Consider the following 26,493-nt stretch of genomic DNA (forward strand, 5'->3'; position numbering starts at 1 on the left):
TATGACTGGAGTCCATTTTGCCCAAAGGGAAATTAATAGACTTAATTACTATCATTGTTTAGCATACCACATTTAAAACAAACAAATCTTGAATTACAGTGAAAGCACCAAGTTCAATGAGGCTCTACATGCAAGTAAGGAACTCGGTGTAGCAGTCAGTGGTCAGTGTGTTTTACAACTATTGATCTCTAATAACTCTCAGATAGTTTCCACAGTGCTGAATTTTGTGCTTAAAACACACACAAATGGACACACTGATCAAATATCATTCCCTGCACAAATAGCATTTAATGACTTTTCAATGAGAAGACATCCTAGGGCCTCTTCACTCAGCTCAGGTCTGGCTTCCTTTGCCATCTGCTGGCAGCCGCCGAGCTGGGCACTTCTTCCCTCCATAGTCTGGAATGGCTCTGAGGACTGAGGAAGAAAGTGAAGTAAGAATTGTTAGCTTTCTGCTTGGAACTGGGTCCTGCGCTAAGCTCTTCCAGAGATCTATGGCCCTTAATTCCTTCAAAATTCCTGTCTGGTCAGTGTTACCCTGCAGCTTTCCCCATACTCACAGTGCAGGCTGCAAGCCCACGGGGCAGTTCCCACCCTGGCATGTCCTGGCTCCCAGAGTCTTGGTTTCCACCTAGCAGTGCTGCTAGTAAGGATTCAAGGACGTGTGACTAAGGTCCTAGCCCTGTGCTCAGCCGCACGCACGCAGGGTGGCACGCGTCTGCAGCTTTCAGTCGATCCTCCGAAAACTTCCCTGCACCAGCGGCCGGACCAGAAGTCCCACAGGGTCATGATTTATGTGGTGGCAGAGTCAAAAGCAGATATTTGACGTATACACTTCAATTCATTCAAAGAATAAAGACCTATTCTCTTAACCTAGGGTTCACGGATTCCGCAGCAGAGGATCTCTAACTTCTTGAAATGGTACCCAAATGTTGGTAGTGAGGGCCCACGTGCATTTTGCGGGAAGGATCACGGCTTTCATCAGGTAGTCAGGACAGTTCTGACCCAAAAGGTTTAGAAATCAAAGCGGTAGACTCTCCTAGGAAACCGCAGTCGGCGCCGCTTTGAGAAGCATGTTAACGCCAGTCGTGGGTGGGCGGTACACAAGGATTCCACGCCCTTTACGTCATCTACCGCTCGCCGCAACCGCGCGCTCCAATCCCGTCCTTTCCCCGCTCAGGGCGGGGCATCTCCACTGGGCATGCTCAGTACCAAGGTCTTGGATTGGTTTCCTAGGGGGAAACCGGCGCAGTGTGTGTGTTTCTCCCAGGGTGCCCCGCGCTGCTGTCATGGCCGCTCCCTTGGGCCGATATCCGCACATGGGATTCTAGAGCTGTGGGTGTATCCAAAAGAACTGTAGCCACTAGATCTTCGCGTCTTTGGACCCTCCTCCTTTCACTTTTTTTTGTTGACCCTTTTGGCAGCCCGTTTTGGCTGGACCGATGACCGGGATGATGTGGACCCCGGAGTTGGCAGTTTTGAGGGGCTTCTCCACTGAGACTGAGCGGCAGCAATGGAAGCAGGAGGGAGTCGCAGACTCAGGTGAGGGAGGCGCACCTCCCAGGGATTTAGGTCAGCGTGAGGGCTGTGAGGAGAAGGGGTGGCAGCGGCTGGATTCTCATCTCTCCTTGTTTTTTTTTTTCCTACCAAAATCTTGCTGATTTCTTAAGGCTGTGGGTTGTTGCATCCTTGGTGGGTGTGGTCCACAGGCTCCTTGCTTGTCATTACCCCAAACTTGTCACCGCCCAGATTCAGTACAGTAATAATAACAGTGGCAATGTCAGTTACTTTTCTAAGCCCTTAACATTTATTTAGTCGTTTAGTCATTATAATAGACACATAAGGTGCTACTTTTAATCCCATTTTGCAGATGAAGACATTTAAGTACTGATTGGTTAAGTAATTTATTCAAGGTCGCACAGCTGGTAAGCAGAAAAGCTGAAACGAGGCAGCAAAGATGTAATGCTTGTGAACATTGCACGTTTACCGAAGAGATAAAGGCACATTTACTAGTGGGATATAGGCACATCTGGTTGTGGGATTTAAGCCGGAGCTGAAAAAGAAATAATAATTTAGGACACTATATAAGTGCTGTGTGTGCGTGGTGTGTATGTGTACACAATAGGTGCTTCAGGAGGTAGTTTTTGAAGTCTGGTGGTCTGGAAAAGTTTCATGGAATGTGCGTGGGATATTAAGGGAGCAATGAGTAAACCAGTTTTTCTTTTTTTTTTTAAATTTATTGGGGTGACAATTGTTAGTAAAATTACATAGATTTCAGGTGTACAATTCTGTATTACATCATCTATAAATCCCATTGTCACCACCCAGAGTCAGTTCTCATTCCATCACCGTATATTTGATCCCCCTTACCCTCATCTCCCACCTCCCACCCCCCTTACCCTCTGGTGTAAACCAGCTTTTCATTGGGGAGTATGGTGGGGTTAGGAAGAGCCAAACTGTGAAAGGTCTTAGAACCTTAACTACGCATTCTTTTCTGTTGTCAGTAGGAATCTTTTTGAATTCCCAGGAGAAGGGTGGGAATACTTAGTAATGAGGAATATTATTCCTGGGTCTAACTTCCACCTTACTGCTGCTCATGGTATGGATGAGCTGCTAATACTAGCAGTGATGTTTGTAGAACGGTGGGAATTTGTTCAGTGCTTTGTGATTAATGTATAGCAAGCATTCGAAGTATATATTATTTTTTTTACATACTAAAATGGTAGATGTACCTAATAGTGTTATCCTTTACAGTACGAAAAAATTGTTCTTTTGGATTATTGTACTAATTTTTTGTATTACAGAGACTGGATCTTTCCTACAATTGCTGCTAGAAGGGAACTACGAGGCCATATTCTTAAATTCATTGACTCAAAATATTTTTAATTCAACAATGATGACTGAAGAAAAGATTGACAGCTACCTAGAGAAACAGATATTAACATTCCTGGATTACTCAACAGATTTGGACAAAACCAAAAGGTAGACTACATTTAATACTGCCTTGACAATATAAGGCACTGATTTTAACAGTTGTTGAAAAACCTGGCTTTACATTTAGTCAGGACTCATAATGTACTGTATAATCCATGTAAGAACTTCTGTCCAGAGGACCATCAGAATGATAAAGGATATAAAATATAAGGGTTTTGTGTATGAAATGAACATATAATTGAGTGGTAACTGCTAACCCACTGAGTTTCCAAATGCTTAGGTCTGATAGTTTTTAGCCATAGGCAAGACTTTAGACCTTATTTCCTTTTAACTGGAAAGCATACACTATCCATCTCACTATTTCTAGATTCCTGAGTAATACTTGCAGCTACTGTTATTATGGTTTAGATTATTGTCTTTCTAGAGATCAGAGAACTTAATGTTTTTATTACGGAACCCTTGGTTTACCTTCTTCCATTAAAGTTTAAGTAATGGATAGTTACATAGCAGTGAAATTTAAGTCTTTTAATAGTTTATATTTTGTTGTAAATTTGTTAATAAACTTCTTTCTTTACTATCTGTGGCATCCATGTTAAGTTTTAACTGTCTTTAAAATGCATGGAACTTTGTTTTAACTTATTTCTAGGGAATGGCTTCATTTAGTTCTTCAACAAGTAAACCAACTACTTGCTAGATGTTGAGGTTGTGAAGAGGAATAAGACACAATTTGAGTTCACAAAAGAATGTTACTGTAGGCATTTTATTTTATTTTGAAAATTAGTATCCTTTTAATTTTTTTTAATTTTTAATTTAATTTTTAATTTAATTCCTTTTAATTTTTCTGGTTTACTAGTAGTTTACATTCCTGCAGTGTGATCCTTGATTCTTATTTTGCTGTCTGAAGTGTGTGTGGTATCATAGCAACGAGCTTTGTGGTGCCCATTCGAATACACACACGTACACACAAATGTGTTATTCACTGGTAAGCAGAATTCCAGCTAGTCACATAGAGCTGAGAAGAGATATTTCAGATGCCTCATTTTGAGGAATTTGAAAATGAAATGTAGTTGCCATTCATCTTAAGGATTTTTTAAAAAATTTTATTAGTTTCAGGTGCACAAGACAAAGCAAAACTTAGACGTTTATCATTTATATCCCTCACACTGTGTGAACCCCCCGCCCCTATCCACTATCCCTCTGACCTCGCACAGAGCCAATACATTCATCTTAAGGATTTTGATATTTAGTTGTGACAGTTATATTAAGGCTTTAAGATCTTGCTTCACACCTGTTCTTCCCAAGTTTCCTAACTTCTAACTACAAACAGGCTCATTTATCACTTGTTTTCTCTAGTGCTGCTCATTCTTTGCTTTCAGTTGCATTGCATCCAGAGCTTTATATTCTGTCTATCAAAGGCTTGTAGGTTTGATTTTTTTTTTTTTTTCCCTTAAAGACTGTTGCTTTTGAGGAAGATTACCTAGGGGACATAGGGAGAAAAAACTTTTACTTTCTCTTCACGAAACTTCAAGTTTCTCTGGCTGTTATTTGTTAGAGTTGAATCCACACCTATTTTTGTCTTACTCCAGGGCTTGGCAAATTATGGCTGGTGGGCAAAATGGCTAAGAATGGTGTTTACATTTTTAAAGGGTTGTAAGAAAGAAACACATGTGACCTGCAATGCCTAAAGTATTTAATATCTGTCCCTTTATCGAAAATGTTTACTCACCCCCTTGTCATAAGCCAAATCAGGATTGAAAAAATAGGTTCAAGTGAAATTTCTTGGGGTCTTTTTGTTACAGTACAGTTATTAGTAAAATGTTGTTTAACAACAACTTTTTGTTGTCAGTTTTTCTTTTGTATAAAATCAGTTTAACATACATGTTCTGGCAATGTCAGAGCTGTTAAACCGAATGCAAGAGAAGTTACAGGTGCCTGATTAAGATCTGAATAGCGCTGTTCACGAGAACTTTCTGTGATGATGAAAATGTCCACAACGGTGGCCACTAGTCACATTTGGTTCTTGAGTACTTGAAATATGGACAGTTGTGACTGAGGGACTGAATTGGAAATTTTGTTTAATTCTAATTAAATTTTAAAAAGCCGTATGTGGCTCACGGTTATAATGTTGGACATTGCAGACCTAAATTACTTAGGTTTCTGAAAGATTTTTTTTTGGTAATATTCTTCAGTAATCTCAATAAATGTTAGTTGATATCTTACCATTTTTCTTAATAAAACTGAAATGAAATAGTATGTATGTGGTTATGCAGTGATAGTGGTTCATGTTTATTTCTTTAACTTTTCTTCTATGCAGACAACAGCTGATATTCCTGATTGGAGTGAGCAGTTTGCAGCTTTTTGTTCAGAGTAACTGGACGGGACCTCTTGTAGATTTACAGCCTCAGGATTTTTTGCCATCTGTTTTGTTACAGCGATTCAGTGAGGTACGCTTCTTGGAAATGTCATCTGTAGTTATTATTGTGTTATTTGTTCTTCAGGAACTTGTCTTTATAAAGTGGAATTAATAGTTGGTAGGAACGAAACATGACTTTATAGCTTGTACAAAACCTACTAAGAATGTTTATTCCTTGATCAAATTTTCAAATATTTCTAGAACTTTCATTGCCAGTCTGAATCTCCTCTTCAGACACCTCCATTTAATGGAGCTTGGTGAGCTGCTTTTTGTTTTTTTAAGGACAGGTAGCTGTACCGTTCATTCAGTTACATATATCACCGCAGTTACATAAAGATCTGGCAAAGCAGCAAATCTAGAAATCTGTTAATTTTGTTGCAGGTAAGTTTTGCTGCTGAGCTTAAGAACAGTTCCCAGGGGTGATTTCCTTTATATTACAAATGCTTTCTTAAAGTGTCTGGCACAGAGGTCTCCATGGTGATAACAGTTCTCATTATCCATATACGAAGATAATACTATTGAGCTGCATCAGTACATGATCAGTAGAGCTTGCAGCTTGAAGTTCTCAAGAGTTTTTGAGCGCGTAGCACAAGGCTTGGTGAGTAGGAAGGACATGCTCTAAAAAGAAATATGGAAATTTTGAATTATCTAGCTAACTCACAGGTCTTGTACATAGCTGTTCATCTCTCAGTCTGGAAAAAGGGCCCCATAGCATCCAAAGCTTATGCAACAAAAGGGACCTATGTACTGTTACCTGGTTTCTCAGAATTAGAAATAACAAATGAAAGGGGAATGGAGTTATTAGAGATAAGTATTAATAATTTGATGGTAGATTGGAAAGAGAAGAAGTATAAAAGCAGCCATGATCTGAAAGCCAAAAGAATTAGCTCTGTATACATCAGTTTAGTGAGTGACTATATTTTATCACAATAGAATAATTGAAATTCATAATGCTGACCCTAAATCAGATTAAAAGATCGTCTGTATTTTATGGCTAAGAAGGGAATTTAATCTATACTTTACAAAGGTTTTCAGCCAATATAGTTAAAATAAAATCCCAACAATTAAGGCACTTAAAGAGATATGCTTGAATTATGTAGACATTTACTTACATGAAACATCTTATTCCCTCTCCTGTGTGTATGAAACAGTTTCTGGCTTCTGCGGCCCTATAGTGTAGCTTAGAAATCCACCAAACAATCAAAGTCATAATATTTACTGAGCACTGATATGAGATTTAAGTGGTACTTAATTAATATGTGTTATATTGATTTGAGGGATTCTATTGATGAAAAGTTTGAAGCTGGAAGTGGTGAAAGGTTTTATAGCTGGGGCATTGGAATCCATATTTTCTGGGTCCAAATCCAGTACTCGTTCTGCTATACTAGTTTAGAAGCACCTGTAAAGTCAGGCAACAATTCAAAGCAGTACAGAACTGGGTTACACGAGAGACTCAGAGATATTGAAATTAACGAAGAGATTTGTAGGACGTGAACTTTGTCAGAGAAGCCCTCTTAGTTGAGAGTGGACCCTGAGCCAGAACCTGCAGGGTGGTGAGGAAATGGAGAGGTAGAGAAGAGGAGGAAATACATTCTAGGTGCAGCCACATGAGCAGAGGTTTAGAGGGCAGAAGAGTGTGATATTTGTGGGAAAGGGATGCTTTAAAAGGTCAGACTTGATGGGATTCAGGCCACATTGTAGAAAACTTTGACTAATGCCTTGGTGTTAAGTTTTTTGTTTAATTAGAATTACCTCAGTCTTTCAAATAAAGCATATAAAATGTGTACAGTTAAATAATAAAATCCTTTGTTCCCACCATCCCACTGAGAGAGAGAAAAATACTGGCTTGGTAGAACAGAGCTTCCTGGCCGCTGTTCCCCGGCTGTGGAACCCCGGGCATTGAGGTGGCTATGTGGAGCTGGGGCCGCCGAGAGCCTTTGAACTGGTCTCTTCTGGCTTGGCAGCCTTCTCGCTACCTGGCGTGCACTCCAAATCATACCATCTTCTACATGTGCCCTGACTTGGAAAAGGTTGGGAAATACTGCCTTAGAAAGTCCTCTGCATGTGCTTCCTGAGAGCATACCCGGCCCGCCTGTCTCATGAATCACTCCGCCATTGCTTTTCTCCATAGTTTTAGCACCGCTCTGTGTATCCCTAGAAAGCATACTATTCTGCCAGGTTTTGAACTTTATATAAATGAAACCAATTATATATTCTTCTGTGATTTGCTTTACTCAATGGTATATTTTTGAAATTATACCATTATTTATTTTTACTGTTGTATGGTATTCCAGTTGTATGACTGTACAACAATTTATTTCTCTCTTCTACTCTTGATGGCGATATGGATTGTTTCCATTTGTTTTTGCAATATATTACGTACACTGCTATTAGGAACACGTCTTCTGGAAATAATTACAGTAGTTTCAAAGCACAGCATGCTTAAAAAGTGACAGTACTTGTTTGGTGCAGTGTGCTATATGGAGGAGGCTAGTTTTACTGGCCCCAGGCTACAGTTGGACTCCCCGAGGGCAGACGGGACCAATATTTCAGCATACTTGTGAACCCTTCCCAGCACCAAGTGGGGACGTTCTGCTGTAGTTACGTGTGTGAGTAGAGTTGCTGTGCCCCAGGGTACATGCATGCTCACCTTCGCTTGGTAATGCCAGGTTGTTATTAAGAGGATTATACAATTTATACTCTTTCCCAGCAATCTGAGGATTTGGGAGATGGAGTTGAAGTTTTTAAACAGGGAAGTATTTTCTAGTTTTCATTTTCCTGTGCTGATTCATTTTTCTTAGTTCTTGTGAGGCACAGATATTTATGGTCATGGAGTATAGTCACCAAAGCCAAGTTAATCTTCCCTGCTTCTGACGTATGGCCTTGGCATGTCAGCACTGTTTGTGACCTCTGGTGCTAATCAGCCCCAGAGGAATAGCACTGAAAGGCCATGTCTGAGCAGTGGGTCACTGCTCACACATCAAGGGTGATCTCTTAGTAATCTGATTTTATATAAAGTTTATCTCAGGCTTCCAGATGTTGAATTTTTTCACTATTATGCTGTTAAATATTTGTTTTTATCTGTCTGATGCTCTCTTGACTGAGGAATTGTTCTTCAGGGAGTTGTAACCTTTGCTTTGTCAGTTTTTATTGAAAATATAAACAACCCTCTTTAAAAATGGATCATTTTCAAAACCTCTGGAAGCACATTTAGAACTCAATTGAAAGATCAGTGTTATAAAGATCAGTGTTATAAATCAGGCAGAGGCTGATTTATTTAAGCAGAGATAGATAAGCATTTAATTTTTTCATGAAGATCCAAGAGCAACACTAGGACATTTATTTATTTACTGGTTTATTCATTTAGTCACTTATTTATTTTATTGGCCTTGTTAATACCATCTCCAGACAGCTTTGAGTTGAAGAAGAGGAGGTTTAGTGACCAAGCCCTGGCTGTGAGTATCAGAGGTAATAATTTTCAGGTAGTGTATTATGGGCTGTCTCTTTGTAAAATTTTTAAATTTTTTTGCCCTACTAAATTGTTTGCTGTTTATCTTTAGGGATTTCATTTAGAAGATAATAATCAAAATTTGTGCTAAAACAGGTAGACATATTTCTCAATATGACTAGAATAAGAATTATTTTTCTTAAAGGCATGTCATATCTGGATTTTAGGAAATAAAGATCGTTGTGTTCATCCCAATGACCAGATGATTCAGTAAAACTGCAGGTCCCATTGGGCACATTAGGTTGAGAGGTTCATGTGACCCTCCCAATTTCTTCTCTTGAGTTCCGAAGTTAGTATCTTCACGTGGGTCCTCAGTACCTCCACGTGGAGGTTCTGACAAGATACCGGATTCTTTGCGGCCAGACTGAGCTCACAGTGCGGTTCTCCAAACCAGGTCCTCTTGTGGTGTCCATGTGTCACCCGCACCAGTGCAGTCTCGTGTGTCAGTGAGAAGGCTAGAAGTGGCCCATGCCCTGTCCGTAGGCCTTCCCTGTGCTCAGCACAGCCTTGACCTTGCTGAGGGGCAGGAAGCAGGAGAGAGATCTGTGGGGCAGGCTGCGCGGGGTGGTGGGAAGAACACTGGTTCAGGAGTCAGAAAACATGGGCTGTAATCTCTGTTCAGACACTCACTTCATTGTGATGAACTTTTTTGCATCCGTTTCCTCACTTCTAAAATTGAGGCAGTTGTAATAACTTCAAAATAGTTCCTTAATTATTAAAGTTTTGTTTTTTTAATCTGCCCATGGCGAAGATAGCAGATCATAGTAAGCTTCATGTATGGTTTGGTAGTTGTCGTTCATGTTAAATCTTTACTCCTCTACTACACTTCTCAGTTTAATTTAATCCTTATAAGAACTCTGTGAGGTACAGATTCTGTTATTTCATTTTATAATTGATGAAACTGAGGCTTCAGTTACAAAATTGATCTATGCCCACAAACTAATAAGAAGCAGAAAAAGGACACCATCCTGTGTTTGTGAGATGAGAGCCCATATTCCTAACAGCTAAGCACTCCTGCGGTGTTCTGTGGCAGCTGTCAACATGATGCAGTCCACATTTTAGAAACACAGATGCCTTGTCCAGAGTATAAAGTCTGTGTTTAGTTGAGGAGTGGATTTTTCACAGGCATCCCTTTTTTGCAGCTTTCTGTTCCCACTGTTCCATGGTGTGTGCCTCCTCAGCATTTGCTATGTGTGACCTTGTTGTTTGGCCTGATAGTCATGATGGAGCAGACATGTTTTGTAATGACATTTGCCAGCTAGTGAAGCATTTGTGAGGTGTCAGTATTTAACATAAATACTTTAACATAGGGATGCTTTTTATTGAGACGGTATTTGTTATAAGTAAATCTATAAAGTCATGATCCCTCTTCAATACTAGCATTGTCTTGAGTTCCCTGTTCCTCTAAAGTACAAGCAGATGGATGGCTATCTGTCAGGGCAGGCTGGATATATAGATCTCTAAGGGCATTTATAACGTTAGGAGTCTGTCCAGTGCCAATTGCTGTGTAATAGATCAGTGCCTTTGTTCAAGCTGGAGTAACTGGAAAATATGCATTATAATGAGACATATAAAGATTAATACAATTTTGTTAAATTATATCATCTTAGAGCTTACAATTTCTCTTGTTTTTTCCCAGGGCAAAGGACTGGATGCAGTTGTTCTGAGTCTGCTCATTCTAGATGGTGAATCAATCTACAGCCTGACCTCGAAGCCTATACTGCTGCTGTTAGCACGAGTTATCCTAGTGAATGTAAAACATAAACTGACAGCTATTCAGGTGAGGGAAGAAAAGGCGCCGGAACAGTCATACCCAGATGTGACCTTGGTGCTGATTAGCATCAGACTTTAGTGTGATGGTGACATTATCTTGATACTTCTGTTCTCTAAGTTGTCTTCTAGGTGCTTAATTTTAAAATCTGATGAAAATAAGCAAAACCTTTCTCCTCTCATGAGATTTATCTGGTATAAAATGAGATTATATAAGATTGATAAGGTATAATAAGATTAATCTTATTAATTAATAAAATTTAATAAGATTGAGTATATGTGTGTATGTATGTATGCATGTGTATAAATGTTCATTCCCTGAATCTTACACATAGGTTTAAAAACATCCTTCATAATCTTGTATGAATTTCATGTAAGGACAATGAGCAATAGGCAGAATTTTAGCACTATTGCAGTGGATCTTAATTACTGTTTCCTGGCTCACATCTGACTTTGTTTCATTATTTGGGTTGGATTGAGTAGAGCATTTGTTGAGTATCTGTTACATGGTTTCTTTAGGTCATGTAAATTAGTGAGAAGAAGCCCTCATACTCACAGAAAGCTAATAGGCAGTAGGAGGTGACAACAACCACGAGGAAAATATAAGGGCTGAAAATATAAGGGCCGTCTTTGGAGGTTTGGGGGAGGTGTCAGCTGTGGTTTGTGCAGTCTGTTCTAACTATTCTGTCTAACTGTTAACCCTGCATTGTTGTGTTAAAGCAGCTGTCGACATGTGAAGGCATGGGTGTGACTGTGTTGTACCAATAAAGCTGTATTTATGGACACTGAAATTTCAATTTCATATGTTTTTCACATATCACAAAACGTATTCTTTTTTTTTTTTTTATGAGTTAAAAATGTGAAAACTATTCTTTCTTCTTGGGCTGTACAAAAACAGGGGGTGGTCTGAAGTTGGCCGACAGGGTGGAGCTTGCTTATTCCTGTTCTGGTTGTTGCAACTTGGGGACACAGACTCTATGTTGCCAAAGCAAATCTAAAGTTCATGTGAACCTCCTAATTTCTAAGTGTTGGCAGGAAAATTTTAAGAAACACAATATTTCTATGGGCAAAATGTAGACTTGGTTTGTACTGTATGAGGACTTACTTTCGTCAGTATTTAAATTTAGACAGAGAAGAGTTAAGAAGGGAAGTGATATCTGTATTAGCAACTCTCATGAGAGATAGGATTTATCTGGATTCCGTTGCATGAGAAGGGTTTTTAGTAGATGGGTTTCAACATGTCCTGGCAGGTATAAGGTCTTATCTTTTATTTTTTTCAGCGACATTAGTTTGAATAAAAAAAATTGCCCCAACTTGATCTGATTTAAATGGTCCTAATAGACCAACTCATACTTGGCTCCAAAGAAAGTATCATTGAGGCATGAGGCTGCCAGATGGTGTTATTTTCTTTCTGGTGAGACTAATGGTCATCAATGAGTGAGTGATACAGTTTTAAGTTTTGTTGGTGGAAGATGTTCATCAACAAGTATGTCAAGCATCATTTGAATAAAGATACACACGTACTGTCAACAATTTAGGAGAACAAGTTAAGCTGTGAACGGCTGGTTGTGGAAGTCGTACGTGGTGGGGTTGGAGAGATAGTTACCTGAAATTCTTGGTAGATGCTAAACAACTTTTGACTTCAGCTTAAAACCCTGTTTGCTTATTCTACATCACCACACAAAGATCATACTTTGCTGAAATCTTGCCTTTCAATTGACACATTACAGTTTTTTTTTCCTTTGGGTCTTGAATATATCATGCTCTAAATGATGATGTTAAAGTGACTTCTTTGATGAATGAAGATAAAATGATGAAGCATCACATACTTATCCAAGTTAATTTCAATCTTTTAAATTAATTTTGAATAAGTTGGCTCCTAAGAAATGTATCAAATTGTTTATTATGATTTTTTGTGGGACAGTAAATGATGATGTTCCCCCACCCTCTGATCTGTGAAGTATGTAGACTAGTATTAGTGATATGTAAATGTTGAGTGAAAAGAGTCTTGACTTTGAAATCAGACCAGAGTCTGTCTGGCTCAGCCACTGAACACCTGTGTGACCTTATGCTAGTTAATTTCTCTGAATATCAGTTTACTTATTTATAAAATGGAATAAGTTTATTGGGTGCCCTTTGAGTGCACCGATGCTTCTTCCCTTCTAGGAGGTTGTTGACAAGTGTGACTTCTCAGTCAGGACATTCTATAATAAGTTCGAAAATCAGGAGACAGGATCTAGAGACCATCTAAAAGCAAGGCTGCAAGTTTCCTTTTTTTTTTTTTTTTTTAACTAATGCCTCAAATTTTCTATTAAGCAATTGTTGACAAATAGAAAAAGATGTTTTTATTTTTCTAGTAGAAAATAGGCTATGCTTTATTTGTTTCACACTCCCCCTTCTATGGAAGGACTTTGGGTTAAGAATTAGTTTACGGATCTGATTTTTAAGAGTTCAGCATCTTACGTCGTATGTTTTCTTAAAAGGGCAATCTCTTTGGATCTATCTAAGTTCCCATGTCTAGAAAAGGAAAGAATACACTGCCAAACCTGACTCACTTATTGCTGACAGCAGATAAGGGACAGATAATTGATATGAAGACTGACTTCATTAGCTTTGCTGATAGTAAAAGAATGAGGCAACACCTCAGGGAATTAAATTAAAGATGATGTGAAACTTCTTTCTGTTAGATAATTCTACCTTTACTTACATGGACTGTAAACAGCATTAATAATTAGAAATGATTTTGTCATAGAGTCAAAATTCATTTGTGATTGCATCATTGCTGAGGCAGTTATGTGTAGCAGTTTAGAAGGGAACCAGGCAGATTTACCCCTTAATCAAATGCAGAAGTTCAAGTAAAATAATGCTTTTGGTAATTAAGCATGATCTCCTATTACTGTGTTTTCCCGAAAATAAGACCTATCTAGACCATCAGCTCTAATGTGTCTTTCGGAGCAAAAATTAATATAAGACCCAGTATTATATTATACCCAGTCTTATAGTAAAATAAGACCCAGTATTATGCTATGTTATGTTATACCTGGTCTTATAGTAAAATAAGACTGGGTCTTATATTAATTTTTGCTTCAAAAGATGCATTAGAGCTGATGGCCTGGCTAGGTCTTATTTTCGGGGAAACACGGTAGAAGGGATTGCTTTTTAAAAAAAGGAAAATTAATTTCTTAACCTTCATGCAGTATAATTCAACATCACATAGTTTTAATTAGATCCAATGCATGATCATACTTGATACTTTAATGAGTCTATCAAAATACTTATTGTCTAACTGTTCACACACGCACATGCATAGAGGAAGAGTTAGAAAAATATGAACCTTTGTCATGGATTTTTCTGGGGAAGGAGGACGGCCTTGAGGCAGCAGGAGAGAGACTGTTTGCTTCTGTACTTACTGGCTTGTTGTTCAGTGTTTTTCTTTTTTTAAATAAGGATGTATTGAACAAGTAAGAACAGGTATCAGAGAAGAGAGAAAGTGACTGTGTTCTTAGCCTGTGCGTTAGTCAAGGCAATGCAGTCTCTACCCTCAAAAAATGAATGGACCAGGTAGAGTGAGAGACCTGAAAAACAATGTGGTGCCAACTTCTAGGAACAGTGTAGGAGTTCAGAAGTGAGAGACCAGTGGGTGCTGCGCTAGTGGGACAAAGCTTCACGGAAGAGGTTTCACAAACATGTGGAAGCAATCTTCCCAGTTTTGGGGAATATCTGAATCCAAGGCATTTCTTACTTTGTAGTTTGTGCAAAATACATTGCTTTCAGGAGGATGCAGAGATGAGTAAGACATGATTTTTCATCTTATTGGCTGGAGGGCAGATGACACTGAAAGCTTGTGGTGCCATACATGACTACAGTGGAATGTGTTTGCAAAGGGAGGTACAGATAATGTGCTGGAAGTGCAGACGAGGGGACGTGTCACCCCACAGGAGGTTCTCTTGGTACTTGGGTTCTGGTGCTGACAGTGTCGCAATAGAGCTGGGAGTTTGCAGGAGACAGTTTAAAGGAGGAGATGGTGAGTTCAGAATGGCATCAGGGAGCCCACTGGGCTAGCAAGACAGGCTTTGAGAGAATAGAAGGGAGGGGTTATTCTTGTGGAAGACAGAAGCAGCTTTGGGTATTATTACTGAAGACATAGCAGTGGATGGGTAAGCGTATGGAATAAGTTCAATTTCACAAGTATTAAAAATTCTAAAAATTAATTTCAATTTCATGTAAATTTTTTTTCCAAAGGGTCCTTTTATTTCAACTTACATGGTGCTGTCTTTTCTAGAGCTTGCCATGGTGGACTTTGAGATGTGTGAATATTCATCAGCAGTTGCTTGAGGAACGCTCACCTCAGCTTTTTGCTCTTGCTGGAGATTGTATTGATCAAGGTATGTCGCGGGTTTTTGTTTGATGTGGCAGGTAGCTCCATTTTAATTTCTTGGCCGACACATTCCTTTTAGCTTATTTTTTGATAGATAATAGTGACTTTATTTGAGGCTGTTTTGCTCTTTTTCTGGAGGTAGAATGTTACAAATTATTAGGATGTCAGATTATAGAAATTTTTTTTACCTTTGAGTTTTTAAAAAAGAAACCACTATCATTTATATTACCTACTTAGAAAGAATGATTTGTTCTGTGCAGGTCACCATGATTTTTATCACAAATTGCTTAAAGGTATTTTAGTATTTTATTATTTTTTACTGTAACATATAATGTACATATAGGAAAGTGCCCAAAATATAAATGAAAAGTTTACCAAGTAACTGTAAACCACACCCATGTAAATGCCTCCCACTGCCTTTGTTGCAGATGCCCCTTGTGTTTCCTAGGGAAGCATTTGGAAAAGGAGCTAAAATCTTCAGTGCCTTCACATTTGGTTTCCCTGGGCTCCTGGAACAATTATTCTTGGCAAAAGTTGCCAAACAAAATAAAACCAAACCATATTCTTTTGTATTGAAAGAATACTTAAACACAAATGGGCTTGGACTTGGTAATGAACTTCTGAGTTACAGAGAAGGAATTTGACTTTAGGTGTATGTGTTTCAAAGTCCACACTCCTTTCACATACAAGAGTATGGAGTGAATATGTATGTGTGTGTGTGTGTAAGAGTTGGGGGGAGTGGTGATTACCATGGCTCTGGGTGGAGAAGCGGTGATCGGTACTTCGCGGAGGTAGCGCGTTCACACAGGCATAAAATAACTATTTTGTGTGTCCTTGTGTAATTGTGAGAAGCTCCTGTACCTTTCTGGAGTCTGTTTCCTTCAAGGCTACATCTGTATAGTAAGGTAGGTCCAAGTACACCACAGGGGACATTAATTTGTGCAGTAATAAAATTACTAAGCTAGGTGATCAGTGGAAACTAATTTCTCAATTTTTATTTTGTTCTAGGACAGAAATACATAAACATATACTAATATTAGATAGAATGAACATCTATACATGATTCCAAAAGAGACAGTAAGGGAAATATTCAGTCTGTATAGTAATTGAATCATTTATGTTTTTTATATTAGGACTTAGTTTATATTTTTTCAGGATTTTAGATAACTTAAGGCTTTGGAACAAGCAAGGCATTTTAGACCAAACTTCGTATATATAAAAATCTTTATTCTGACCTTCAACTTTATATATTAAAAAGAAAATTATTATGCCACGTAATTTAAATATATTTGTATATAATAGCAGATCAGTTGTTTTATTAAATGCAAGAAATTTAATTTTCTTAGTAAAAGAATATTACTTTTCTATACAATGATCTTTCTTAAGTAACAGAACTGAAAAACAGTCTATCCGTTTGCCTGCAGGAGTCTGGTTTAATGCTTTTCGATTACAAAAGTTTTTTATGAGCAAATTTAGCCACTGAACCATCTATATTTTCACTTAGACTAGAAGCAACTCTCTAGGTTGTGAGCTCCTTGAGGGCTGATTTCTTTGTTTTTTTTTACACTTGTTTCTACTTATCATAGTACCTAGAAAATAGTAAATATTTAGCACATGTTTGTTGAATAGTGATAGCTAATGTTTACTGAGCTCCTTCTGCATGTGCTTTTTAGGGAAGAAGTTGTAGAAGTCCCTCCTTTTGTTCTCCATCTTGATTGCAATTTTTATCTGAGCTAATTCCTGTATAAGAGTTTTTCAGAAAGGTGAAATATTATAAAAGCTATGAGAAAATTGATCCTACCCAGACACCATATGGGACTTTGAATCATCTTTTAATAGCATTGGCGAGGTGTAGAGTTCTCTGTAAAATGAATTATAAAGTGGGACATGGAGAAAATTGAGACCTAATGTCCCATTTAGCAGACATGGCTTGTCCTCTTTCTATTTTCAGTAAAATGAAAAATGTGTGCACACTAAGTCTTCCCCCATTCATGCCATTGCATACAGAGGGTGCCAAAAAATGTATGCATATTTTCAGAAAGGAAAAAAAAAAGTTAAATTGTATATAAATAAATACATATAAATATATACTGATAACAAAAGATGAGTACAAGTCGTGTATACATTTTTTTGGCACCGCCGGTATATTTGTAATTAAGTGAGATACACTCTATAAACAAACTTAGTTCAAGGGAGAAATAAGAGTGGGGATAAGCTTCTAGTTTATGAAATTGACTAAAGTTTTGAAAGCCGAGGATGAGCTGAACATCATTGATAGTAATGGGGAAAAAAGTGGATTTTTCCAGAGGATAGTGAAAGCATTTGGAGGAGGATGGCATCAGGATTTAGCCCACTATTTAAGTTTGAAAAAAGTTAATTACATTATACTGCATATAATATTATACAGGTTCCTATACTTTATTATACTTCTATGGAAATGAACAAAAAACAAGGTGTCACTGGCAGTTTTTTGTTTTTTTTTAAAGGAAATCAAGTTTGATGCAAGAGCTGTAGGAAAAGTCATGTTTTTTCCCCTTCATACCATATTATATAAATCTGCATGAACGGTTACATCTTTACCACATCTCTGACTAATATTTATAATGATGACCTTTTATTAAGAAAAGAAAAAATACCATCCTTATGTGCTATTTTAAAAGGTAGGAACCATAATGGTGTGTTTTAGAGAGAATTCTATTCAAAGAAGTAAAATTAAGTTTCCAAACAGGAAGGGTTAACTAAGAGATGTGGAAAATATGACTCTTTTAAGTGATTCATTCCCCAAGTGGTCTCAGTTCCTTTCTGCAGTGTAGTTCAGCATATTATGTGCTTTGCCTTGCAACTAAGAATTTTTTATGTTGCTGTTCTAGGCTAATCAACGACATTTTTTATTTTATCTAGTCATAAATTGGTCCATTTTGGCTATGTCTAAATAGGTCTGCAGATAGTCTTAAAGTGCAACATTTCATAAACAATTTTATTTTAAAGAAGTGTTTTGTTCTGGGATTTGACCCAAATCTTGACCAAGCAGTCAGTTATAGCTGAAATACTATTCAGTGTCCAGAGAAGAATATTATATTTGAAATGTTGCCCTTGAAGGATCATCAAAAAGTTGGCAGGATTTTTTTTTTTAGCCTATGAGACAGAACAACAATTTTATGAACAACTTGGTGTTTTTGTCCAGGAATGTGTTACATCAGTACAGTGTAGTGGCATGCAGCCCATCAGAATGCCAGCATAACTTTGCTGCACTGATCACATCTATGAAGGGAGTAAGTTAGCATCTTGAAAAGTATGTCGTCCCTCAGCATCATGGAACACACACTTCTGAGGTCACAGTCAGAAAACCGTGATTCTCTAAATACTGCCTTAGGGTACATGACCATTTATTGTAGGATCCGATACTGAAAATGTGTTCATGGAGTGCATGAGATGTGATATTGTGGTTTAGCTATTTGAAGATAAGCTCAAGGAGAAGTCACCATCTAAGAGAAAATAGGTTAAAATGCTTTGTCTGAGAATTCCGTTGTGACATCTTCCACATTTCTGTGACTCGGGTTAGATCGTTGCCACATCAAAAGAGTTGTTCTCTTGGTTACTGATGTCTGCACTGATTTTTTTTTTATAGTTGGCTACTTTGGAATGAATATTATTAAATATGCTAAATATGATAACCTAATTATAACTATCCATATTTGTTTTAACATCGCATTAACATAATCTCGTGAGAAGAGATTTTGGTTTTAGCATGTGTTTTAAATGTTGACATTTTGATCCAGAAGGTCATGAATATGCATTTCCATAGAGTACCTACTAATTTGTTAAAATAATAAATGTACTTCTGTTGGGTCAACATGCTCCTCTTGGTATTGAAACCTTGTGTCATCCAAAGCTCAGAACTTTGTGTTCGTAGTTGATTTGTTGTTTTCTATCATTCTGCATATCTAGCAGCCAGTTCTTAACTCTTATCAGTTCTTCCCTAAGGTCCCCAAATCCCTCCTTCTTTTCCATTTCTACAACTTTCATCCTAGTCCACTTCTGAAATCCTTCATTTGGAAAGACCCTGTAGAGATTCTCTTGTCTGGCTAACTCATTTACAAAGAATTGAGAATCAGAGCGATTGTCCAAGAGCCAGAACTGTGATCTGGAGCTTCTTACTCCAAATCCTGTTCATTCTTCTTTCCATTACATTTCTCCAAACTGGTCGGTAGGGCAGAATTCTAGTATCTAATAACAATAATGCAGTTAACATTTCTGTAGTGCTTACTCCATGCCAAGCACTGTTCTAAATCTTTAAATAATTTAATTCTCATAATTACTCTTATGAGATGAAACTGAAGAGTTGACATAAGAGGGTATAGTGTGCTTTTTTAGAAAATAACTTTTTTGAAGTATAATTAACCTATATTAAGACCTGTTTAAAGTGTACAATTGATGACATTTTACATACGCATGCACATGTGACATTACCACAATCAAGACAATTAACAGACCATAGTGTTTTAAGATCTGTCATGTGGTTCCTATTCTGTCATTTAGTCCGTGTGTTTCCTCAGGTAACTTATCTAACTTCCAAACCAAGGTTCTCTTGGGAGACTTTCTAGGTATAAAATAATGTGATCCTTTGTAGGGCCATCGTTCCATCTATTCTAATGCTGGAATCTACTGGATAATTGTGTCCAAAAAAGTGATCTCCTCCTTCCTTGAGCCCTTTCCAAGATGATTTTTGAGAGGGAGCCCTTTCCGTGGTAGGATCCGTAATTGCTATAAAGTGATTCCTTTTATTAATTAAAAATATCTGGTATTCTGCCACAGTTGCTCGCTAGAGCTGCTTATCCAGTATAGTGGCCACTAGCCACATGTGACTATTTAAATTTCAATAAAGTAAAATAAGTGAAATGAAAACTTCAGTTTCACTAGCCACATTTCAGGTGCTCAGAAGCCACGTGTAGTTCATGGCTGCCATGTTGGACAGTGCAGCTATAGCAGTTTACCTCATCACAGAATGTTTTATTGGACAGCACTGCTGTTGAGCAACAGAGAATGACAGGCTAGGTCTGTCCTTCCTACTGCATGGCCAGCCCTTCAGTTACTTAAGGCTGCCATCATTATCTCTTCGTGTCTGAAGGGTTGCACCTCACTTGTGGGCGCTTTCTTGGCCTTCGTTCCTTCTCTCTGTACATCAGTGCTGGATTGGTTTTTCTAAATATCAATTTCATGATGTCATTTTTTTTTTTTTACTAGGAGCTATCTTTGATTATTCCCCATTTTATCTTTGACTTTCTATTGCTTGCCGAATTTGATATTTAATAAAAAAAAATTGTTTTGGATGTTGCCATGTTTGAGTCACTGTGCTAGGTGCTGGAGATATCCGTGAACTCAGTGGGGTAGGGGCTAAGATACAGGTAGGAAAAAAGAGCATAAAGAGGAAGGGATGAAGGAAAGGATGTAATTAGTCTAAACTTGAGAGATCGGCGAAGGCTTCACAAATTGGCTGATGCTTGCACTGACTTTTGCAGAGTGAGTAAGAATTGATTAGGTGGAGAAGTAGGAAAGGGTATATAACATATACAGAGAGAGGAGTACAGAGACGTGAAGCTCCTTTGTGTGTTTGGGAATTTCAGTCATTGGGAGTGGCTGGAGCAGTGTGTGAAGAGCTGTATGTCAGCTGAATGGGTGGGTAAGAGCTAGATCGCTAGGACATTGATTTCCATCTTGTTGGTGAGAGCCATCAAAGGGTTGTTGAATATCTGTTCCCTCCAAGGATGTTTATTGCACACTAACTATGATAGGTGCTAGGCATACAGCAGTGAACAAGACACATGTGGACCCTTGTTTTTGTGAACCTTACAGTCTAGAGGTGAAGTTATAGCCAAATTCTACCCATCTTTCAAGGCCCAGCCCTTATGGCAATGTTTATTCAACCATCCTACCCCTGTGGATTTCCCCTCTTTGGTACTTATGGCCAATACTACATAATTTCAAATCAAATTAACTGTGTATTGACTAATGATTATATGTCTTTTCTTTCTAGCTTTTCTCACCCCTCCCCATCCCCTTCTAAGGAGAGAGCAAGGCTTAAACCTTGTTGTAGGATCTAGCACAATTCTAAGACTATATATAATCATTCAGTAGATATTGATTAGAAGTTATGGGATGCAAGAGAGGGAAATAGTTGGGAAGGGGGGGAGAGAGGCAGGAGAAGGCTGGAAAAACCATAGGAGGCAGCAGTAGGAAACAAAACTTGAGAAGTATGGGGTAGAAGCGAGTTTTTTCCAGGGGAAATGAGTTGGAGTTGGCTAGCACTTTCCTGTTTAGACTTGACAGGCTGTGTACCTTTCTGGTCTTTACGGCTTATATTAGATACCCTCCACCCAGCTATTGAGAATTTTATGAAATTTCCATTTGATTGGCATTTTACTGAGAACACCAGGGTACATTTGGCCAAGAAAATGCAATCTTCTTATTAATCTTAAGCATTTACCTAGTAATTTTATAATTCAGTTATTTCTTGTACTTTTCCCCCCTGGAATAATTATTATTATTTTTAAAAATTTTTATTGGGGAACAGTGTGTTTTTCCGGGGCCCATCAGCTCAAGTCAAGTTGTTGTCCTTCAATCTAGTTGTGGAGGGCGCAGCTCAGCTCCAAGTCGGGTTGCTGTTTTCAATCTTAGTTGCCGGGGGCGCAGTCCATCATCCCATTCGGGAATTGAACCAGCAACCTTGTTATTGAGAGCTCACGCTCTAACCAACTGAGCCATCCAGCCGCCCCACCGGCAGCTCATCATTGCCTTCAATCTAGTTGTGGAGGGTGCAGCTCACTGGCCCATGTGGGAATCGAATGGCAACCGTGTTGTTAAGAGCTTGAGCTCTAACTAACTAAGCCATCCGGCCACCCCTGGAATTATTTTTTAAAGAAGAATTCATCCTCATCAAGTAGGGCTATTTGATAACCCTAGAATATACTTCAGGCAAGAAAGGCAATATATATTCTTAATTATTTTTCTTTAATTACTAATAGTTTAGGATTAAAAAAATGGAAACACAAGCACTTCTAGTTGCAAGTACAGTATAAAGAACTCCCTGTCCCAAACCATTTAAAATAAGTGGCTGATGTGATGCCCCATCACCCCTGCATACTTTATTGTGTTTTTCCTATACAACCACAACACAACCATCCAAATTAGGAAATTAGCAGTGATACATTACTACTATTTTATTACTACCATTCAAGATTTGCTAGTTGTCCCAAAAATGTCTAAAATGATCCAATCCAGTATCAAGTTTTCGCTTAGTTGCCATATCCCTTTAGTTTCTTTCAATCTGGAAATATCACAGAAGTTATGTTGTTTTTTTCATTACATCCTATCTGATAGTACACAATTTCATTTTGTCTCACTATCGATGAGTAACTTTGGTTACTTGATTAAGGTGGCATTTGCCAGTCTTCTTCACTATAGAGTTACCCATTTTCTTTTTAAATTAAAAAAAAAATTAAAACAGCTTCGTTAAGCTATAATTGACATACAGTAAAATAGATATAATTAGTGTACAATTTGCAAAGTTTGGACATAAGTTTATACCCACAAAAGCATCACCACAGTGGAGGTAATGAGCATATCCTTTGTCCCCGAAAGTTGCCTTGTGCCTCTTGGGAGTCACTTTCTCTCTTCTCCTCCTTCCTCATCTCTCCTCCAGCCTCCTCAGGCAGCTACTGATCTGTCCATCACTGTACATTAGTTTGCATTTCCTAGAATTGAATGAAAATGGATTCATAGAGTCAGTACTCTTGTTTTTCCCCGGCTTCTTTCACACAACATGATTATTTTGATTCATCCATATAGTGACACATAACAATAGTTCATCCCTTTTAATTGCTGATTAATAGTTGGTTAGAGTGCGAGCTCTCAACAAGGTTGCTGGTTCATTCCTTTTATTTCCATTATAGGGAAATAGCACAGTTTGTTTACCCATTCATTTGTTGATGGAAATTTGGATTACTTCTAGTTTTTGGCTATTACTCTTTATAATTAATTAGTGTTATATGGCGAGGTACTTAGAGAAGTCTCCTATTCTTCACCTAACTTTGAATTTATGCATTTATATATTGATAATTAGTATGGACCCGTGGATTCCTAATTCATTCAATGGATTATAACTTGTTACTACCTATCATTTTTTTTTTTTTTTTTTTTTTTTTTTTACTACCTATCATTTTGATGCTCAAACTATTCCAGGTTTGGCCAGTGGGAGGTTGTTCAAGCTGGCTTCTATGCTGTTTTGACATATCTTTGAGCACTTCTTTGTTTTCTGACACAAGATGTTTTAGCCTCATTTTGTATTTCCTTGCTCCAGCCCTGGACTCAGTCATTTCTCCAAGGAGCTCTGGTTTCTTTTAAGGCCTTTCAACAGACATAGCTAGAAAGTATGTATATGGGCGTATAGACATACATATGTACATCTATGTCTATATATTAGAACAATGAATTTACGTCATCTTCAATTCCAGTTCATTATCGCCAGGTTTATTCTAGTCTTCGCTCTTCCAAATGTGTAACTCCCGTCTCTGACAGTGAAAACCCAGGCTCCCGTTATCCTCAATAGAGGTACAATCTTCCCCTGTGTAATCAGACTCCCAGCCTGGTAGACTGTCCTTTTGACTCTACCCTCGAGTCTGCAGGCTCCTCCCTTGGCTCTGGCCTCATGGGACACACAGCTTAGTCCTTGACCTGGTTCTGTTGGATGCAGGGCAAGTCCCTGGCCCTGTCAAACACACCCGTTGAGACCCCAACCCCAAACATACCGGTCTAGTCTCTGACTGATCCCCAGCCCCAGCAAACCTCTGGGTGAGCCTGGGCTTTGCAGACATGCTGGCTGAGTCTCTGTCAAGCCGCTACATCTGATTTTGATGAACGCATAGCTTGTGTCCCCAAATTCTGCAAGCACTCCAGATGAGGCCCCTTTTGAGACTTGTTTCTAGCAAACACAATGGTTGAGTCACCAGCCAGGACCAGGCCCCAGCAAACATGCCTGAAGCCCCTGACCCTGACCAAGGAGCTCCAGTTACAATGTAACCTTGCAAAGTGTTTCTATCCTTGATTGCTATTTTACCCTTCTTTTCTTAAAAGGAAAATCTTGTTCCTAATAATGTGAGCATAATTACTTGCTTTATTCTACATATAAAATGTTTCAATGGGGGAAAGAATAGTCTTTTCAACAATGATGCTGGGGCTACATACAATACACAAAAGTTAAATTGAAATAGGTCAGACACCTAAAGGAAGAGCTAAAAGTATAAAATTCTTAGGAGAAAATATAGGCGTCAATCTTCATGACCTCGTTTGGCAACGGATTCTTAGATACGACACCAAAACAATGAGCAACAAAAGACAAAAATAGATAAATTAGACTTCGTCAAAATTTAAAAACTTGGGTTTTAAAAGATACTATCAAGAAAATGAAAAGACAGTCCACAGATTGGGAGAAAACATTTGCAAATCATATGTCTAATAAGGGACTTGTATCTAGAATATATAAAGATCTCTGATAACACAGTAATTAAAAAGATAAATGACCCATTTGAAAAATGGGCAAAGGATCTGAATAGACATTTCTCTATAGAAGATATCCAAATGAACAATAGCACATGAAAAGATGTTCGATATCATTAGTCATTAGAGAAGTGAAACCACAATGAGATGGCAGTTTACACGCACAAGGACAGCTATAAATTAAAAAGTCAGATAACGACAAATATGGTTGAGGATGTGGAGAAATTGGAACCCTCATACACTACAGGTGGGAATGGAAAATGATATCACCACTTTGGAAGACAGTTGGGCAGTTCCTTAAACAGTGAAGCACAGAATTACCATCTGACCCAGCAATCCAACTTCTAGGTCTATATACCTAACAGAAATGAAAACAGGTTCACACAAAACCTTGTATGTGAATGTTTATAGCAGCCTTATTCATGATAGCCAAAAGATGGAAACAATTTGAATGCCCGACTGATAATGGATAAACAAAATGTTGTATATCCATAAAATGGATTCCATTGTAATATTATTTAGCCAGAAAAAGAAATGAAGTACTGATCCATATTACAGCACAGATAAATCTTGAAAACATCACGCTAAGTTATAGACACCAGTCACAAAAGATCACATATTATATGATTTCATTTATGTGAAATGTCCAGAATAGGCAAATCTACAGTCAGAAAGTAGGTTAGTAGTTGTTTAGTGCTGTGGGAGGGATGGCGAAGAAGAGAGTGATAGCTAAAGGGTATGGGATTTATTTTTGAGGTGATGAAAATGTTCTAAAATTGGCTATGCTAATAGTTGCACATTTCTTTGAATATACTAAAAGCCATTGACTGTACGCTTTAAATTGATGAATGGTATACATGTGAATTATCTCAATAAAGCTGTTAAAAAATTTAACCTTGCAATGTGTTTATATCTTTGATTTTATATTTGTATTGTTCTTTTCTTAAACTGAAAATTTGGTTCCTAACAATATAAACGTAATTACTTATTGCTTTGCAGCCTACTCGTATATAAAAATTTTTCAAAACAATACCAGCATTCCTACTAACAATAAGATCACTGAATAAGGCTCAAGATTTCTTTGCAGCTTTCCTTGCCCTTAGAATATATTACATTAAGGATGTAATATACGAATGCTCATTAAGAGCATTATCAGCAGATCCAGCTTTTCTTAAGTGTGGTTTGCGTGGAGGAGACCTACTGCAGGCTATTCACTGTGCACTTTATGTTTGCCTGCCTGTCTTGCCATTTGCTGTAAGACATGTACATCTTGACTTTTTATTTGAGTCCAGAGAATCTTTCTAACAGGCTGGTAGTCCTTAGACAAACACTATCTTTCTTTTTCAGACTCATTTTAATTTTAGTTCACAGTCAGACAAAGGCTGTCTGTTTCTTAGCTATCGGTGTCTTTGCCAGGTTACTAGGTGATAAAGCAGATTGGTTTTTATGTCTTCACCTCTATATCTTTGACCTTAGTTCTTCTTTGCCAAATCCCTCTCCCCATTTTTCCAAGGAGCTTGGATTTAAATCCTGGCTTTGCCACTGAACAACTGAGGTGATTAGTCAGTAAGCTGTCTGAGTGCAGTTTTCTAATGAATTAAGTGGGGACAGTGCCAACCTGAGAGACTTCACTGTGAGAATTAGATAAGACAGAATGTAAAATGGCCACGGCTGGGCAGCGGAGGTATTCAGTAAATTTTCTTTCCCTTTCAGCTTGAAGGATAGATAATGGATTCTCAGTCTTTGGACTTAGGAAGTTCGTTTTCTCTTCGTTCATTAGGCATTTATTCTTATGGCCTGTTTTGTGAAATGCTGATGAACCCATTACTGAAAACATTTGTGAGGGATTGTTTGTCAAGGCTGTTGTAGAGGGATGGATGAAGTGACCTGTTAGACACCCCCTGTATCTTGGTGTATAGCCCCTTTAATTACATACAA

General features: G+C 38.1%; 1 protein-coding gene and 1 long non-coding RNA gene across 3 annotated transcripts in view; one reads left to right on the forward strand and one right to left on the reverse strand.

Moving 5' to 3' along the window:
• Positions 1-258: 258 nt before the first annotated feature.
• Positions 259-1,080, reverse strand: LOC141571815 (uncharacterized). Its single transcript, XR_012496874.1, has 2 exons — positions 561-1,080; positions 259-417 (listed from the first exon to the last, which is right to left on the reverse strand). It is a non-coding gene; the product is annotated as an uncharacterized LOC141571815 (long non-coding RNA).
• A 188-nt stretch (positions 1,081-1,268) lies between these two features.
• TTC27 (tetratricopeptide repeat domain 27) overlaps positions 1,269-26,493 on the forward strand; it is a 142,867-nt gene continuing 117,642 nt past the window's right edge. Inside the window, exons 1-5 of one of the 2 annotated variants that reach the window (XM_019741708.2) lie at positions 1,269-1,542; positions 2,805-2,982; positions 5,249-5,378; positions 10,495-10,635; positions 14,908-15,010. In XM_019741708.2, the coding sequence (XP_019597267.2) occupies positions 1,443-1,542; positions 2,805-2,982; positions 5,249-5,378; positions 10,495-10,635; positions 14,908-15,010 (652 nt within the window). In that variant the 5' untranslated portion in view covers positions 1,269-1,442. The remainder of the gene's footprint in view (positions 1,543-2,804; positions 2,983-5,248; positions 5,379-10,494; positions 10,636-14,907; positions 15,011-26,493) is intronic. The other variant, XM_074331880.1, reaches the window with a different exon arrangement.

Source organism: Rhinolophus sinicus, linkage group LG05, assembly GCF_036562045.2.
Source record: "Rhinolophus sinicus isolate RSC01 linkage group LG05, ASM3656204v1, whole genome shotgun sequence".
Classification (NCBI taxonomy): Eukaryota; Metazoa; Chordata; class Mammalia; order Chiroptera; family Rhinolophidae; genus Rhinolophus; species Rhinolophus sinicus.